The following is an 18,815-nucleotide window of genomic DNA, read 5'->3' as shown; positions in this document are numbered from 1 at the left end:
CTGGGGGTGGTAGGGGTACTGCGGGGGTAGGGGTACTGCTGGGGTGGTAGGGGTACTTCTGGGGGGTAGGGGTACTGCTGGGGGGGGTAGGGGTACTGCTGGAGGTGGTATGGGTACTGTTGTGGGGGAGTAGGAGTACTGCTGGGGTGGTAGGGGTACTTCTGGGGGTGTAGGGTGCTGCTGGGGGGTAGGGTGCTTCTGGGGGGGTGGGGTGATGCTGTGGGGGGTAGGGTGCTGCTGGGGGGGTGGGGTGGGGCTGTGGGGGGTAGGGTGCTGCTGGGGGGGTAGGGTGCTGCTGGGGGGGGTGGGTGGTGCTGGGGGGGTTGGGGTGGTGCTGGGGAGATAGGGGTGGTGCTGGGGGGGTAAGGGTACTTCTGGGGGGGGTAGGGGTGCTGTGGGGGGGTAGGGTGCTGCTGGGGGGGTGGGGTGGTGCTGTGGGGTTAGGGGTGGTGCTGGGGGGTAGGGGTGGTGCTGGGGAGATAGGGGTGGTGCTGGGGGGGTAAGGGTACTTCTGGGGGGTTAGGGGTGCTGTGGGGGGGTAGGGTGCTGCTGGGGGGGTGGGGTGGTGCTGTGGGGGTAGGGTGCTGCTGGGGGGATGGGGTGGTGCTGTGGGGGTAGGGGTGGTGCTGTGGGGGTAGGGGTGGTGCTGGGGAGATAGGGGTGGTGCTGGGGGGGTAAGGGTACTTCTGGGGGGGGGGGTAGGGGTGCTGTGTGTCAGTATCCCCTCCCTCCTTCCTTCTTACCTTATATGAATTGGGGGGGGGGACAGCCATCCCTGGTGGTCCGGTGGTGGTACCGTCATCCCTGGTGGTCCGGTGGTGGCCGGCAGTGCTTCCGTGTCGGGAGGCAGGGGGAGGGATCTGTGATGCTGATCCCCTGTCCTCCCGCGCGATGCTGTGTGGAGCGTTGCCATGGTAACGCTCAGCAACGCTCCATACAGCATCGCGCGGGAGGACAGGGGATCAGCATCACAGATCCCTCCCCTGCCTGCCGACACGGAAGCAGAGTAGGCGCCTGCCGTTTCGGGCAGGCAGGTGCCTACTCTGCAGTGATGGCGGACCTGTGGCGTGCCATAGGTTCGCCATCACTGGCATAGAGTATGTGTTTTCGTATAGCTGCATCCTTTGAGTTTCCCTCCAACACCATCTCCATCAGATACATGATGCTTGGGAGGTATGGTTGTTTGTGTTTTTGGTCGATTAGATTCTGTAAATAGGCCCATCATAATTGTCAGCACCAGGCCCACTGGGCTCTTAATCTGGCCCTGACTGTAAGGCCTGGATTGTGATCAGATGATGCTCTCAGCCTATGAGCTGGTCAAATACAGAAGGACATAGCTCAGTGGAGCTGATGGACATTCAAGGTCCAGGACAGTTATCTGGTGTAACTCAGGTAATTTGTCAGTCCAATAAACCTTAAACGATGACAAATTACTTTATAAGGAACACCGGGCACTAAAACCACCACTGCGGGCTTTAGTAGTTATGCTCCTTGGAGTTTCCCTTTAATAAATATTATTTAATAAATATTAACCTTATATAAAATGCTATCTATCTATCTATCTATCTATCTCTAGCCAGCATTTGTGATCTTTCTTTATTCTCTATCATTTGTTTTCTCGCTGTGTACATTTAATAAAAAATATACTTTAATTATCGCTATTGATCCCTTTCTACCTACTTTTTCTATAATTTCATTATATATTTCATGTCACTGAGCCAGACTTTTCCATCTTCATACTGTCTAGCGTTTTGTCTTTAGTTTTATGCTGTGATCACGCTGACAGTTTCATTGCATAATTGTCTTTCTTTGTAACAATGTGATGAAAATCCCTCAGACAATGGATTGACTCCTATTAGATGTCTATACAAAGCATACATATTACTGTATCACATGCAAAGAGAATTGATTCACCTCTCATGACAGAAAGGGGCCTCATTGCTTTTTGTGCACTTTTTAAACCCCTGGTCATGCAGGGTATATAAGAGGCAGTTAATCATGAATCACCATCGTCTGCAGGCCAGCAAACCAGCTAAAATGGGAAAGGTACGATATGCAATTAGTAATATCTATACCATGAGCTATGAGAAATATAAAAAAAAATATGCAGAGGTGATTAAATTATTATATTTAATTCCAAACAAGAAAATACATTTTGGAAATTTTCTTTTACTTGTTTTTTTAATATTTATTTTAGAGAATTTTACTTATTCAAGGTCAGTAATACTCAAACATGTGTTATTAGATGCAGAGCACAAAAAGAAAATGTATTTATGTAAAAGTTGAAAAATTAGCCGAATCCTGATTGTTTGAAAACCTGAAGCAGAAAATTAAAATACAGCTTGGTAAAATTAAATGCTGCAGTCTTACCTTGCAGGTATCTCTGAAATGTTGTCAGAAATGTTGCATAACTCATAATTTTTGCATATATATATATATATATATATATATATATATATATATATATATATGAAACATGGGGCTCCTTTATATGAAAACCATAAGCATTTACCCATTGAGGACCATGTAAGGTATTAGATAAGCTACAAATCTGTCTGTCTGTTTGTCCGTCTGTCTGTCCATCCATCCATGCACCTATCTTGACAGCAATCAGGTGAAATGTTTACTTTTTTTTTTTTATTTGACAGATCATCTTTTTTGAGGATAGGGACTTCAAAGGGCGCTCATATGAGTGCAGCTCTGATAGCTCAGACTTGCTTTCTTTCTTTAACCGTTGTGGTTCTATCCGTGTTGAACATGGAAACTGGATGGTGTATGAATTTCCTAACTATAGAGGATGTCAGTTTTTCCTGGGAAGAGGAGAATATCCCGATTTCAACCAATGCCTGGGCTTTGGAGATTCCATCCGTTCTTGCAGGATTATTCCACAGGTATTGAGAAGCCATTTTCTAGAAATAGCAAGAGCGTAGCTCATAGGCCAAGGTTAGGCAAAATATGTTATCATCATAGTAGTCCAGAGCAAGACACCACATTTTATATATAATAGGTTATAAGTTGTATTATATTTATTATGCATGCTATAAGTTTTATTTATTATACGAGAAAATTAGGATGAATAAAATAACACCATTATAACACAAAAAAAAATGAAAAAATGAAAATGTTATTATCAAAGAGCATGTAGTAAAAGGTTCTAGCACAGCATGCCGCTATGAGTAGTTAAGAAAGAAAGTTTGGTGTCTTTCTCTTTATAGCATTCAGACAGGAACAGGAGCCTCAAATCTTTTACCTCTGAAACTAGAACTCCATTTAAAGATGAACGTTTAACAGCTCTTGATGTGTTTGTGCATCAATTTGATATATTTTTAGTATTAAAGTTATAGTTTAATTCAGGGCCGTCTTTAATATTTATTGGACCCTGGGCAAGCATCTGCTTGGGCCCTGGGCATGCAATTACTCCCTCCACCCCAACCTAGAGGCGAAACTAATGTAGAGTGCCTTGGTGCAAAAAAAAATTTAGGCCTGCCCTGTAGCACAAGAGTAAAGAAAAGATAGATCCCCATCTGTCATACAACTCCTGCGATGCTAAGCCAGCTGGAGATCTACCATCCTTGGAGGTTGTATTTTTGAGCAGTGTTTGTGCAATAGAATGTCAGCATGTTATTGTATAGAGTGTATGTGTGCATGTAGGAGTGTATTTGTATGTACTGTTACCATTGGAATGCAGTGGTGTACATGTGTGTAGTGTTTGCGTTTGAATGCAGGGATGTGTGATTGTCTGTAGTGTTGGCTTTTAAATGCAGGTGTACTTTTGTGTAGAGTTGGTGTTTGTATATAATTTTAGCGTTTTAATACAAGAATGTGTTTGCATGTAATGTTTATATTTGCATGCAGGGGGGTGTTTGGATGTAGTGTTGTCTTTGAAATGCATGTGTACATTTGTGTGTAGTATTGGTGTTTCAGCAAACTGGTGTGTTTGTATGTAATGTTTGTGTTTGCAGGGGTCTGTTTGCATGTTGTGTGATTTCTGTAACACATATACACATACACATTAACATGCAGATACACACATAAGCACACTGACACATGCTCACACCTTTACACATACTGGCACATACACACACACACACACTCAGATACACACCCTTTGACACACAGATACAAGCACTTTGATACACACACACACTGGCACATCCACACACAGAGATACACACACACACACACTGACACAGGTATGTACACGCACACTCAGATACACACATACATAAAGGCATAAATGCAGGGGTGTATATGTGTGCAGTGCTAGAGATGGAATGTAGGAGTGTATTTGTGTTAGCATTAAAATGCTGGGATGTATGCATTACCACACACTCAGATGCACACTTACACACACCGACACATACATACACACACACACACACACACACACAAACACACACACAGGTACACTGGCACACAGACAAACACAGCCAGATACACACACTGACACAAACACAGCCAGATACAATGGCATAAACACAGCCAGATACACACACTGACACAAACACAGCCAGACACACACACACATATATGTGTACATTTACATATTTTACTCTCTGCCTTCTAGCAGCTCTTGGACAGCAACTCCCAGCAACCTTGGCCAATATAATGTCTCAACTCTGTTCTTACATACCCTGGTCTAGAATTTGGCAAAAGTGACATTTGGAAATGGTGTACAGCCTTTGATAACACTTGATGCAATAATATGTTAAAATAAATAATTTTTAAATTTATATTTAATAGGGAACTCTCAGGTTCTTCTAGGATTTTTAACATGTACTTATTCCCTGTGTGTTACATTACAAACACCAACACTTGAATAAAAGTGATATCAGAAATAAGCAAAACAAAAAACAATATTTAGCCACCCTCCTGTCTGCTTACCTTTTGGGTACAGAGGGGTGGCTTCCCTGGGGTCCAGTGGGAGCTTGCTGGCCCAGGCTGATGGGTCTGCCATCAGCTTTCTCAGTCCCCAACAATGCCTCCATGTGGTGTGTGCTACCTCCCCAGCGGCACTGAGGAGGAAGTGATCTGTTCTTACTTCCTCCCAGCATGCCACGGAGAAGAAAAGAGATCACAGGGCAGTGTGTGAGTATGTATTCAGCCAACCCACATATTACAGGGGCCCGGTCCGGAGCAGTATTAAAGGGCTGTGGCCCCTGATTACCTCAGGTGCTGCAGGGGGCCCATGGAGTAACAGGGCCCAGGGCAGCTGCCCCTTTTGCCCCTCCTTAAAGACGGCCCTGGTTTAATTAATGATACCAATGATTATCATTAAAATTATACAAAAATGTGTGTCTTTCCATCTGGTGGACCCTTGAAAGTTTACTCTGCATTTATTTTAGACTCTTCAAAGAATATAAGAGTAGTAAAAGAGTAGTAAAAGGGTATCCAGACTGGTCACATGTAACTAGTAGATTACATTTAGTATTTACATTTGCTGTGCTTATTTCTACTGCTATTGTTATTTAAAAGATCCCACCCCATTCCTAGTAGATTTGTACTAGTGTGCCCCATGTGCTAATTAGAGTCATGTTTATAAACTGTAGTTATTAAATATATACACTATCTGCATATTTTATATGTTATTTGTTTTCCTATGTTCAGCACGGTTCATGCAAGATAAGACTTTACGAGAGGGAAGATTTCAGAGGTCAGATGATGGAATTCACTGAAGACTGCCCTCAACTGTTCGAGAAATTTCGTTACCATGACATCCACTCCTGCAATGTGCTGGAAGGCCACTGGATCTTCTATGACGAGCCCAACTACAAGGGGCGTCAGTATTACCTGAGACCCGGGGAGTACAGGAAATACAGTGACTGGGGTGGGGATAACAGCCGGGTTGGCTCCATCAGACGAGCTGTAGACTTTCACTAACAATCTGAATCCAGGATTCAATCTCAATGTGATTCAAAATAAACAATTATAAAGTTTATTATCTAAAAATGCACTTTCTTAAAAAAAAAAATCTTACAATTCTCTTTTTAGCATTCATTAGAGCTGTCGAAAATTAGGATTTTAAGCGTCATAGTGGATGAAACAATCCCACTTTACACTTCAACGTTGTTAACAAAAAAAACTATTTTATACCATAATCACCACTTCCATTTAAACATATACATTTGTTAGTCAACTAGAAGACTTTCTAAACTGTGGAATACATACTAAAATGTATTTTAACAAAAATCAATATGTAATGGTGGAATCATATTACTATAATCTAGAAATTACAGAGAACATTAGATGTACATGGTAAAACATAGAAACATAGAAACATAGAAACATAGAATGTGACGGCAGATAAGAACCATTCGGCCCATCTAGTCTGCCCAGTTTTCTAAATACTTTCATTAGTCCCTGGCCTTATCTTATAGTTAGGATAGCCTTATGCCTATCCCACGCATGCTTAAACTCCTTTACTGTGTTAACCTCTACCACTTCAGCTGGAAGGCTATTCCATGCATCCACTACCCTCTCAGTAAAGTAATACTTCCTGATATTATTTTTAAACCTTTGTCCCTCTAATTTAAGACTATGTCCTCTTGTTGTGGTAGTTTTTCTTCTTTTAAATATAGTCTCCTCCTTTACTGTGTTGATTCCCTTTATGTATTTAAATGTTTCTATCATATCCCCCCTGTCTCGTCTTTCCTCCATGCTATACATGTTAAGATCCTTTAACCTTTCCTGGTAAGTTTTATCCTGCAATCCATGAACCAGTTTAGTAGCCCTTCTTTGAACTCTCTCTAAGGTATCAATATCCTTCTGAAGATAGGGTCTCCAGTACTGTGTACAGTACTCCAAGTGAGGTCTCACCAGTGTTCTGTACAATGGCATGAGCACTTCCCTCTTTCTACTGCTAATACCTCTCCCTATACAACCAAGCATTCTGCTAGCATTTCCTGCTGCTCTATTACATTGTCTGCCTACCTTTAAGTCATCAGAAATAATCACCCCTAAATCCCTTTCCTCAGATGTTGAGGTTAGGACTCTATCAAATATTCTGTACTCTGCCCTTGGGTTTTTACGTCCAAGATGCATTATCTTGCACTTATCCACATTAAATGTCAGTTGCCACAACTCTGACCATTTTTCTAGTCTACCTAAATCATTTTCCATTTGGCTTATCCCTCCTGGAACATCAACCCTGTTACATATCTTAGTATCATCCGCAAAAAGACACACCTTACCATCAAGACCTTCTGCAATATCACTAATAAAAATATTAAAGAGAATGGGTCCAAGTACAGATCCCTGAGGTACCCCACTGGTGACAAGCCCAAGCTTCGAATATACTCCATTGACTACAACCCTCTGTTGCCTGTCACTCAGCCACTGCCTTACCCATTCAACAATATTGGAATCCAAACTCAAAGATTGTAGTTTGTTGATAAGCCTTCTATGTGCAACAGTGTCAAAAGCCTTACTGAAATCGAGGTAAGCAATGTCTACTGCACCACCCTGATCTATAATTTTAGTTACCCAATCAAAAAAATCAACAAGATTAGTTTGGCATGATCTCCCTGAAGTAAACCCATGTTGTCTCTGATCTTGAAATCCGTGTGTTTTTAGATGTTCAACAATCCTATCCTTTAACATGGTTTCCATCACTTTCCCCACTACTGAAGTTAGGCTTACTGGCCTATAGTTGCCCGACTCCTCCCTATTACCTTTCTTGTGAATGGGCACAACATTCGCTAACTTCCAATCTTCTGGGACTACTCCTGTTATCAATGATTGGTTAAATAAATCTGTTAATGGTTTTGCTAGTACACCACTAAGCTCTTTTAATAGCTTTGGGTGTATTCCATCAGGTCCCATTGACTTATTTGTCTTTACTTTTGACAGTTGAAATAGAACCTCTTCCTCTGTAAACTCACATGTAATAAATGACTCATTTATCCTTTTTCTTAACTGAGGTCCCTTTCCTTCATTTTCATCTGTAAATACCGAACAAAAATATTCATTGAGGCAGTCAGCTAGACCTTTATCCTCATCTACATACCTTCCTTCTTTTGTTTTTAATCTAACTAATCCTTGTTTTACTTTTTTTTTCTCATTTATGTATCTAAAAAAGGTTTTGTCCCCCTTTTTTACTGACTGTGCTATTTTCTCTTCTGTGTGTGATTTGGAAGCTCTTATAACTTGCTTAGCCTCTTTCTGCCTAATCTTATAGGTCATTCTGTCTTCCTCACTCTGGTTTTTTTTATAATTACTAAATGCTAACTTTTTGTTTTTTACTATTTTGGCTACATCTGTGGAGTACCACAGTGGTTTCTTGAATTTTTTGCTTTTACTGACAAGCCTAATGCAATTTTCTGTTGCCTTCAGTAGTGCAACTTTTAAATAATCCCATTTCTTTTGGACTCCATTTAAATTGCTCCAGTCTGATAATGACTCCTTTACACATATTCTAATTTTGGAAAAGTCTGTTTTTCTAAAGTCTAAAACTTTTGTTTTTGTGTGGTGTGACTCAGTCACTGTTCTTATATTAAACCACACTGACTGATGATCACTGGATCCTAAACTTTCACCTACAGTAATATCTGATACCAAATCTCCATTTGTTAACACTAAATCTAGTATGGCCTCTTTACGAGTTGGCTCCTCAACGACTTGTTTTAGAGACAATCCCAGTAGGGAGTTTAGAATATGTGTGCTCCTGGCACAAGTAGCTATTTTTGTTTTCCAATTTATATCAGGAAGATTAAAGTCACCCATGATGATAACTTCCCCCTTCATTGTCATTTTAGCTATTTCTTCAACTAGTAGATTATCTAACTCTTCAATTTGTCCTGGGGGCCTATAAATCACACCTACACGAGTTACTGTGTGATTACCAAATTCTAACGTAACCCAAACTGACTCTATGTTCGCCTCACTAACCTTTATTAGGCTAGATTTTATGCTATTCTTTACATACAGGGCCACCCCTCCCCCTTTCTTGCCTTCCCTGTCTTTTCTATATAAAGAGTACCCTGGTATTGCTATGTCCCAGTCATTTTTCTCATTATACCATGTCTCAGTAACAGCGACTAAATCTACACTATCAGTTGCCATTATTGCCACAAGTTCATGGATCTTATTCCCTAAACTGCGAGCATTTGTAGACATGACTCTAAGCTTATCATTTTTTAACACACTTGCTACAGGCACCTTCTGTCCTTGTTTTGGGGGACAATTGGATTGATGTTTTATCACCCTTTTGCCCCCCCCCTCCTAGTTTAAATACATCCTAGCAAAACCTCTGAACTGCTCACTGAGAACATTTGTTCCCTTTTGAGAAAGATGCAAACCATCTTTTTTGTACAGTTTATTTCCATTCCAAACAGAGCTACCATGAGCAATAAAGCCAAATCCTTGCTCCCGACACCATTCACCAAGCCACAAGTTAAAGTCCCTAATACGCATCCGCCTGTCATTCTGAGTGTTATGCACAGGCAGAACTTCAGAGAATGACAATGTGGAAGCAACCTGCCGTATATCATTGGCAAAAACACTAAAAACTTCCTTAACCTCTGAAACCTCATTGCAAGCCAAGTCATTTGTCCCTAAATGGACAAGTACATCCAATTCCCCTTCCTGCTTTGCTTGCTTAACAATATTACCGATACGTCTCCTGTCTCTGTGAGCAGTAGCTCCGGGAAGACACCTCACAAGACCACCATTGTCCATCTCCACACCTCTTATGATGGAATCCCCCAGCAACAACTGCTTTCTATTAGGCCTCACCAAGCCTCTCTGCACAACACCACTAGCCTCAGTGCCTCTCTGCACAACACCACTAGCCTCAATGCCTCTCTTCACAACACCACTAGCCTCAGTGCCTCTCTTCACAACACCACTAGCCTCAGTGCCTCTCTTCACAACACCACTAGCCTCAGTGCCTCTCTGCACAACACCACTAGCCTCAGTGCCTCTCTGCACAACACCACTAGCCTCAGTGCCTCTCTGCACAACACCACTAGCCTCAGTGCCTCTCTGCACAACACCACTAGCCTCAGTGCCTCTCTGCACAACACCACTAGCCTCAGTGCCTCTCTGCACAACACCACTAGCCTCAGTGCCTCTCTGCACAACACCACTAGCCTCAGTGCCTCTCTGCACAACACCACTAGCCTCAGTGCCTCTCTGCACAACACCACTAGCCTCAGTGCCTCTCTGCACAACACCACTAGCCTCAGTGCCTCTCTGCACAACACCACTAGCCTCAGTGCCTCTCTGCACAACACCACTAGCCTCAGTGCCTCTCTGCACAACACCACTAGCCTCAGTGCCTCTCTCCACGACACCACTACACTCTGAAAGTGCAGAAAATGAATTATGTAGAGCAACAGACTGTGCAATATGCCTTTTATCCACAACTCCAAGTCTACCAGATCCTACAGTAATCCATCTGCCATTCCTAGTATGTCTCTGCGGCAGTGGCTTTGCAGCAGTTCCAGCCTGAGTTTGTTTACCAGATAATTTACAAATCTCAGACTTCAAAAATACAATCTCCTGCCGCAAAATAGAGAACTGTCTACAGATTAGACAACAACCAAACCTCCAAAAAGTGGAACGTGAAACAAATGCAAAGCAACTATTACACTGAACTAAGTCTGCCATTCCAATGAGGTGAATAATTGAAATCAAACAAACCTTAACTTTTTATTTATCCTCCTGAATACCTCGGATTACCTCCAGCTTATCTCCAGAATATCTCCAACCACACACACACTTAGAAGCAACACTTTGATGAAGCAACCAAGCTCTATTAGCCAAGCTAATGACAACTACCCTTATATACTCCTAAAATCACCTCCCACTAGGAATGTTTAACACCTGGGTAGGCCTCTGCTTATTAGCAAACAATAGCTAATTTAAATAGCAATCAATAGCAAGTAGCTACCTAATCCAATCAAATGCCTTATAATTACCAACAGGAAATCAAACCTTGTGCAGTCAGTAACCTTTTCCTACAGATGAATCTTACCTGTAACAGTAAAAAAGAACTCTTAGCACAGCTCTTAGACAGTTGAAGCTTCTGTAAAACTCTCCAGAATATCTCCAACCACACACACACTTAGAAGCAACACTTAGATGAAGCAACCAAGCTCTATTAGCCAAGCTAATGACAACTACCCTTATATACTCCTAAAATCACCTCCCACTAGGAATGTTTAACACCTGGGTAGGCCTCTGCTTATTAGCAAACAATAGCTAATTTAAATAGCAATCAATAGCAAGTAGCTACCTAATCCAATCAAATGCCTTATAATTACCAACAGGAAATCAAACCTTGTGCAGTCAGTAACCTTTTCCTACAGATGAATCTTACCTGTAACAGTAAAAAAGAACTCTTAGCACAGCTCTTAGACAGTTGAAGCTTCTGTAAAACTCTCCAGAATATCTCCAACCACACACACACTTAGAAGCAACACTTTGATGAAGCAACCAAGCTCTATTAGCCAAGCTAATGACAACTACCCTTATATACTCCTAAAATCACCTCCCACTAGGAATGTTTAACACCTGGGTAGGCCTCTGCTTATTAGCAAACAATAGCTAATTTAAATAGCAATCAATAGCAAGTAGCTACCTAATCCAATCAAATGCCTTATAATTACCAACAGGAAATCAAACCTTGTGCAGTCAGTAACCTTTTCCTACAGATGAATCTTACCTGTAACAGTAAAAAAGAACTCTTAGCACAGCTCTTAGACAGTTGAAGCTTCTGTAAAACTCTCCAGAATATCTCCAACCCCACACACACTTAGAAGCAACACTTTGATGAAGCAACCAAGCTCTATTAGCCAAGCTAATGACAACTACCCTTATATACTCCTAAAATCACCTCCCACTAGGAATGTTTAACACCTGGGTAGGCCTCTGCTTATTAGCAAACAATAGCTAATTTAAATAGCAATCAATAGCAAGTAGCTACCTAATCCAATCAAATGCCTTATAATTACCAACAGGAAATCAAACCTTGTGCAGTCAGTAACCTTTTCCTACAGATGAATCTTACCTGTAACAGTAAAAAAGAACTCTTAGCACAGCTCTTAGACAGTTGAAGCTTCTGTAAAACTCTCCAGAATATCTCCAACCACACACACACTTAGAAGCAACACTTAGATGAAGCAACCAAGCTCTATTAGCCAAGCTAATGACAACTACCCTTATATACTCCTAAAATCACCTCCCACTAGGAATGTTTAACACCTGGGTAGGCCTCTGCTTATTAGCAAACAATAGCTAATTTAAATAGCAATCAATAGCAAGTAGCTACCTAATCCAATCAAATGCCTTATAATTACCAACAGGAAATCAAACCTTGTGCAGTCAGTAACCTTTTCCTACAGATGAATCTTACCTGTAACAGTAAAAAAGAACTCTTAGCACAGCTCTTAGACAGTTGAAGCTTCTGTAAAACTCTCCAGAATATCTCCAACCACACACACACTTAGAAGCAACACTTTGATGAAGCAACCAAGCTCTATTAGCCAAGCTAATGACAACTACCCTTATATACTCCTAAAATCACCTCCCACTAGGAATGTTTAACACCTGGGTAGGCCTCTGCTTATTAGCAAACAATAGCTAATTTAAATAGCAATCAATAGCAAGTAGCTACCTAATCCAATCAAATGCCTTATAATTACCAACAGGAAATCAAACCTTGTGCAGTCAGTAACCTTTTCCTACAGATGAATCTTACCTGTAACAGTAAAAAAGAACTCTTAGCACAGCTCTTAGACAGTTGAAGCTTCTGTAAAACTCTCCAGAATATCTCCAACCACACACACACTTAGAAGCAACACTTTGATGAAGCAACCAAGCTCTATTAGCCAAGCTAATGACAACTACCCTTATATACTCCTAAAATCACCTCCCACTAGGAATGTTTAACACCTGGGTAGGCCTCTGCTTATTAGCAAACAATAGCTAATTTAAATAGCAATCAATAGCAAGTAGCTACCTAATCCAATCAAATGCCTTATAATTACCAACAGGAAATCAAACCTTGTGCAGTCAGTAACCTTTTCCTACAGATGAATCTTACCTGTAACAGTAAAAAAGAACTCTTAGCACAGCTCTTAGACAGTTGAAGCTTCTGTAAAACTCTCCAGAATATCTCCAACCACACACACACTTAGAAGCAACACTTAGATGAAGCAACCAAGCTCTATTAGCCAAGCTAATGACAACTACCCTTATATACTCCTAAAATCACCTCCCACTAGGAATGTTTAACACCTGGGTAGGCCTCTGCTTATTAGCAAACAATAGCTAATTTAAATAGCAATCAATAGCAAGTAGCTACCTAATCCAATCAAATGCCTTATAATTACCAACAGGAAATCAAACCTTGTGCAGTCAGTAACCTTTTCCTACAGATGAATCTTACCTGTAACAGTAAAAAAGAACTCTTAGCACAGCTCTTAGACAGTTGAAGCTTCTGTAAAACTCTCCAGAATATCTCCAACCACACACACACTTAGAAGCAACACTTTGATGAAGCAACCAAGCTCTATTAGCCAAGCTAATGACAACTACCCTTATATACTCCTAAAATCACCTCCCACTAGGAATGTTTAACACCTGGGTAGGCCTCTGCTTATTAGCAAACAATAGCTAATTTAAATAGCAATCAATAGCAAGTAGCTACCTAATCCAATCAAATGCCTTATAATTACCAACAGGAAATCAAACCTTGTGCAGTCAGTAACCTTTTCCTACAGATGAATCTTACCTGTAACAGTAAAAAAGAACTCTTAGCACAGCTCTTAGACAGTTGAAGCTTCTGTAAAACTCTCCAGAATATCTCCAACCACACACACACTTAGAAGCAACACTTTGATGAAGCAACCAAGCTCTATTAGCCAAGCTAATGACAACTACCCTTATATACTCCTAAAATCACCTCCCACTAGGAATGTTTAACACCTGGGTAGGCCTCTGCTTATTAGCAAACAATAGCTAATTTAAATAGCAATCAATAGCAAGTAGCTACCTAATCCAATCAAATGCCTTATAATTACCAACAGGAAATCAAACCTTGTGCAGTCAGTAACCTTTTCCTACAGATGAATCTTACCTGTAACAGTAAAAAAGAACTCTTAGCACAGCTCTTAGACAGTTGAAGCTTCTGTAAAACTCTCCAGAATATCTCCAACCACACACACACTTAGAAGCAACACTTAGATGAAGCAACCAAGCTCTATTAGCCAAGCTAATGACAACTACCCTTATATACTCCTAAAATCACCTCCCACTAGGAATGTTTAACACCTGGGTAGGCCTCTGCTTATTAGCAAACAATAGCTAATTTAAATAGCAATCAATAGCAAGTAGCTACCTAATCCAATCAAATGCCTTATAATTACCAACAGGAAATCAAACCTTGTGCAGTCAGTAACCTTTTCCTACAGATGAATCTTACCTGTAACAGTAAAAAAGAACTCTTAGCACAGCTCTTAGACAGTTGAAGCTTCTGTAAAACTCTCCAGAATATCTCCAACCACACACACACTTAGAAGCAACACTTTGATGAAGCAACCAAGCTCTATTAGCCAAGCTAATGACAACTACCCTTATATACTCCTAAAATCACCTCCCACTAGGAATGTTTAACACCTGGGTAGGCCTCTGCTTATTAGCAAACAATAGCTAATTTAAATAGCAATCAATAGCAAGTAGCTACCTAATCCAATCAAATGCCTTATAATTACCAACAGGAAATCAAACCTTGTGCAGTCAGTAACCTTTTCCTACAGATGAATCTTACCTGTAACAGTAAAAAAGAACTCTTAGCACAGCTCTTAGACAGTTGAAGCTTCTGTAAAACTCTCCAGAATATCTCCAACCACACACACACTTAGAAGCAACACTTTGATGAAGCAACCAAGCTCTATTAGCCAAGCTAATGACAACTACCCTTATATACTCCTAAAATCACCTCCCACTAGGAATGTTTAACACCTGGGTAGGCCTCTGCTTATTAGCAAACAATAGCTAATTTAAATAGCAATCAATAGCAAGTAGCTACCTAATCCAATCAAATGCCTTATAATTACCAACAGGAAATCAAACCTTGTGCAGTCAGTAACCTTTTCCTACAGATGAATCTTACCTGTAACAGTAAAAAAGAACTCTTAGCACAGCTCTTAGACAGTTGAAGCTTCTGTAAAACTCTCCAGAATATCTCCAACCACACACACACTTAGAAGCAACACTTAGATGAAGCAACCAAGCTCTATTAGCCAAGCTAATGACAACTACCCTTATATACTCCTAAAATCACCTCCCACTAGGAATGTTTAACACCTGGGTAGGCCTCTGCTTATTAGCAAACAATAGCTAATTTAAATAGCAATCAATAGCAAGTAGCTACCTAATCCAATCAAATGCCTTATAATTACCAACAGGAAATCAAACCTTGTGCAGTCAGTAACCTTTTCCTACAGATGAATCTTACCTGTAACAGTAAAAAAGAACTCTTAGCACAGCTCTTAGACAGTTGAAGCTTCTGTAAAACTCTCCAGAATATCTCCAACCACACACACACTTAGAAGCAACACTTTGATGAAGCAACCAAGCTCTATTAGCCAAGCTAATGACAACTACCCTTATATACTCCTAAAATCACCTCCCACTAGGAATGTTTAACACCTGGGTAAGCCTCTGCTTATTAGCAAACAATAGCTAATTTAAATAGCAATCAATAGCAAGTAGCTACCTAATCCAATCAAATGCCTTATAATTACCAACAGGAAATCAAACCTTGTGCAGTCAGTAACCTTTTCCTACAGATGAATCTTACCTGTAACAGTAAAAAAGAACTCTTAGCACAGCTCTTAGACAGTTGAAGCTTCTGTAAAACTCTCCAGAATATCTCCAACCACACACACACTTAGAAGCAACACTTTGATGAAGCAACCAAGCTCTATTAGCCAAGCTAATGACAACTACCCTTATATACTCCTAAAATCACCTCCCACTAGGAATGTTTAACACCTGGGTAGGCCTCTGCTTATTAGCAAACAATAGCTAATTTAAATAGCAATCAATAGCAAGTAGCTACCTAATCCAATCAAATGCCTTATAATTACCAACAGGAAATCAAACCTTGTGCAGTCAGTAACCTTTTCCTACAGATGAATCTTACCTGTAACAGTAAAAAAGAACTCTTAGCACAGCTCTTAGACAGTTGAAGCTTCTGTAAAACTCTCCAGAATATCTCCAACCACACACACACTTAGAAGCAACACTTAGATGAAGCAACCAAGCTCTAAAAACACTTGGTTCTTAAATATTAAGTTAAAATATTGAGATAAAAAATATGTAGAGCATACAGATTATTTTCCAACTGTGCTCCATTGCTGAGTTCAGTGCAATCTAGGCAAAGGCAGTACAAGGATTTTTACCACCCTAGACAAAAATTCAGTATTCTTTCCCATTGTGTATTCCACATGTTGAGGCTAACATGGGGGCAAATGGATCACTCCCCCTTAGTTTCTATCTTAAAAAACAAACAAACCACAGTTTCCTATCCCCTTTTATTGATGGATGGAGATGTTGATGAAAGGTTGTTTTTATAATGTTTGTGATTATGAACAGGACATGACATCTCATTGGGTCAGGGGTTCAGTAGATGTAGTTAAACAGGCTGTAACGGATCGACGGGCACCCCGACTGGGTACCTCTGTGGAAGGATGCTCCTAGTGCTTCCCGAGGGCTACAAGCACTCCACCAGAAACCATAAGCACCGCAGACCCCACAAACTGCTGCAGCTTGGTTGGGGTCTCGCCGTCTCCTACGACCAGGCTCCAGGGGGTAAACCTCTCCTCCAAGATAGTGAAGCAGGAACAAGCTCTTACAAGAGCTTAGTAGTGATTACAGCAAGGGAATATGCAGAGCGTAGCAATCCCTTGTAGCAGATTCCCCCAATAAGAGACAACACTTCAAATTGAGGGTGAAGAAGAACTGACTGTGCTGGCACACCCAGCCTGGTTTTTATTACGGTCTTGCACATACAGGACCGCCCACAGGGAGGTATAAAATAACCAATAAAATAACAGTTACAACCCACAGTAAAGTCCTTCCCTCTGCCTGTGATACAATTATCTTACACAATGGGAAATTTAATTATCCAAGGCAGAGAAATACAGTTTTTACAAATATACTATAACTTTAAAACTATACATCACATTCACATAATTACATATTCACAATCAATCCATTCAGGGGAGTAACATATAAAAAAATGGCACGAATCAGACCAGGGGTTCAAAAGTTAGCAAAAGTATTAATAAAACCCACTGCCAGCATGGCTTTCCGGCCCAAACCAGTTTCACAAGAGTCCTCTATCCTGGAGACAATGGAGAGGTAATCCAATTATATCCAGGGATAAAGGCAGACTCCATTGAGCACATGTTAGCAAAAGACACAAAAAGACACAAAAATACACAACTCCTATCATACTGAACAGAACCCCCACATTCAACCCATCCCCAGATGGCTTGGATCTGAGCGCTCAATATATCCGAACAGCGCTCAGATGCCACAAACACAGTCAAATCGCCATGGAGTTTAAGTTTAGCATGGGCTGATGAGAGGGCCATAGTCTGAAAGGGACATACACAGTCCAATAGAATTCCATATGCTGCTTAAAGGGCCAGTGACAGTATAATAAAATACAGTATGACCAAATGTTGCACTTGAAGGGACAAATCTCCCAGGAACCATAATCACAGTCCAAGAGGCGGGCAAGCAGCCCCCTCCAAAAGCTCATGGCAAACTCTGTTACAGGGGTGAGAATTGCTACACAGGCGGAACCCAACAAATCTGGGGCTTACGATTTTTAAACGTCTTCAACCTCCACTATATCTCACATCTCCTTTCAATCTCTTTTCTTCCATCTCTTTCTTCAAACTAGTTTCTGCTTTTGCCAGTATCTCTAAATTCTTTCTCCCAGTCTTTTTTTTTTCATTGACTTTCTATGGGTCTCACATTGCACATGTTTCTGTTCTCCAGCATTCTATCTCTTCTTACAGAAATTTTTCTACTATTGTTGAACTATCGTTCCACCAGTCTTTGTGTGTTGGGGTAGAGGGCTTCATTGTATATGTGTTTAAGGTTGATTAGATGGATCTGCATATGTGTGTTATGAAGGTTCTGTGCAAGGAGACTGATTGTTGTGTAACGTAGAGATTGCTGTTTGTATTCTATACGGGACTGTTTGTGTTCTGTGACCTGTGTATGTTTTTTTATTTTATTTAGGGCAGCTTTTTGTATGTAGGAGGGCTGTGTGTTCTATATGGTGGAAGGCTACGTGTGGTTGGGTTTTGTGTTCTGTATATAGGGGAAGGTTTTCTGTGGGGAGGATGTGTGTATTTTGTTTTGGACTGTATTTATTGTTTGTGGGAGGCTGTGTATTTTATGTATGGAGGAAGCCTGTGAATGTGTGTTGAGATGCTATGTTTCTAGCATAGGTGTTCAGTTTTCACAAATGTAATTGTTAATTTATAAAAAAATGAAGGCTTACCTTTTGATGGGGAGCAGGATCCTTGGTGTTTCAGTGAACTGATATTTCCAGTATCCTAAATGGGTGCAGAGTGCAGGCCTGGCAAAAGTCATGCTTTTTCGTTCTGGGAGGAGATACAGTTTAGTCCAAGTTGTACATGTGAAATGTTTATAAATAATATCAGGAAGTATTACTTTACTGAGAGGGAAGTGGATGCATGGAATAGCCTTCCAGCTAAAGTGGTAGAGGTTGACACAGTGAAGGAGTTTAAGCATGCGTGGGATAGGCATAAGGCTATCCTAGCTAT

The 18,815-nt window shown here is 40.8% G+C and overlaps 1 protein-coding gene across 1 annotated transcript; it reads left to right on the top strand.

The window, feature by feature from the left end:
• Positions 1–1,963: 1,963 nt before the first annotated feature.
• LOC134570825 (gamma-crystallin 1-like) lies at positions 1,964–5,936 on the top strand. Its single transcript, XM_063428805.1, has 3 exons — positions 1,964–2,046; positions 2,649–2,891; positions 5,608–5,936. The coding sequence occupies exons 1-3, from the start codon at positions 1,999–2,001 to the stop codon at positions 5,878–5,880; spliced, it is 564 nt and encodes a 187-aa protein (XP_063284875.1). The 5' UTR covers positions 1,964–1,998; the 3' UTR covers positions 5,881–5,936.
• The last annotated feature ends 12,879 nt before the right edge of the window (positions 5,937–18,815 follow it).

This window comes from Pelobates fuscus, chromosome 8 (assembly GCF_036172605.1).
Source record: "Pelobates fuscus isolate aPelFus1 chromosome 8, aPelFus1.pri, whole genome shotgun sequence".
NCBI classification, from domain to species: domain Eukaryota; kingdom Metazoa; phylum Chordata; class Amphibia; order Anura; family Pelobatidae; genus Pelobates; species Pelobates fuscus.
Note: the sequence above shows the minus strand (reverse complement) of the source record. Positions and strands in the feature narration are given on the sequence as shown.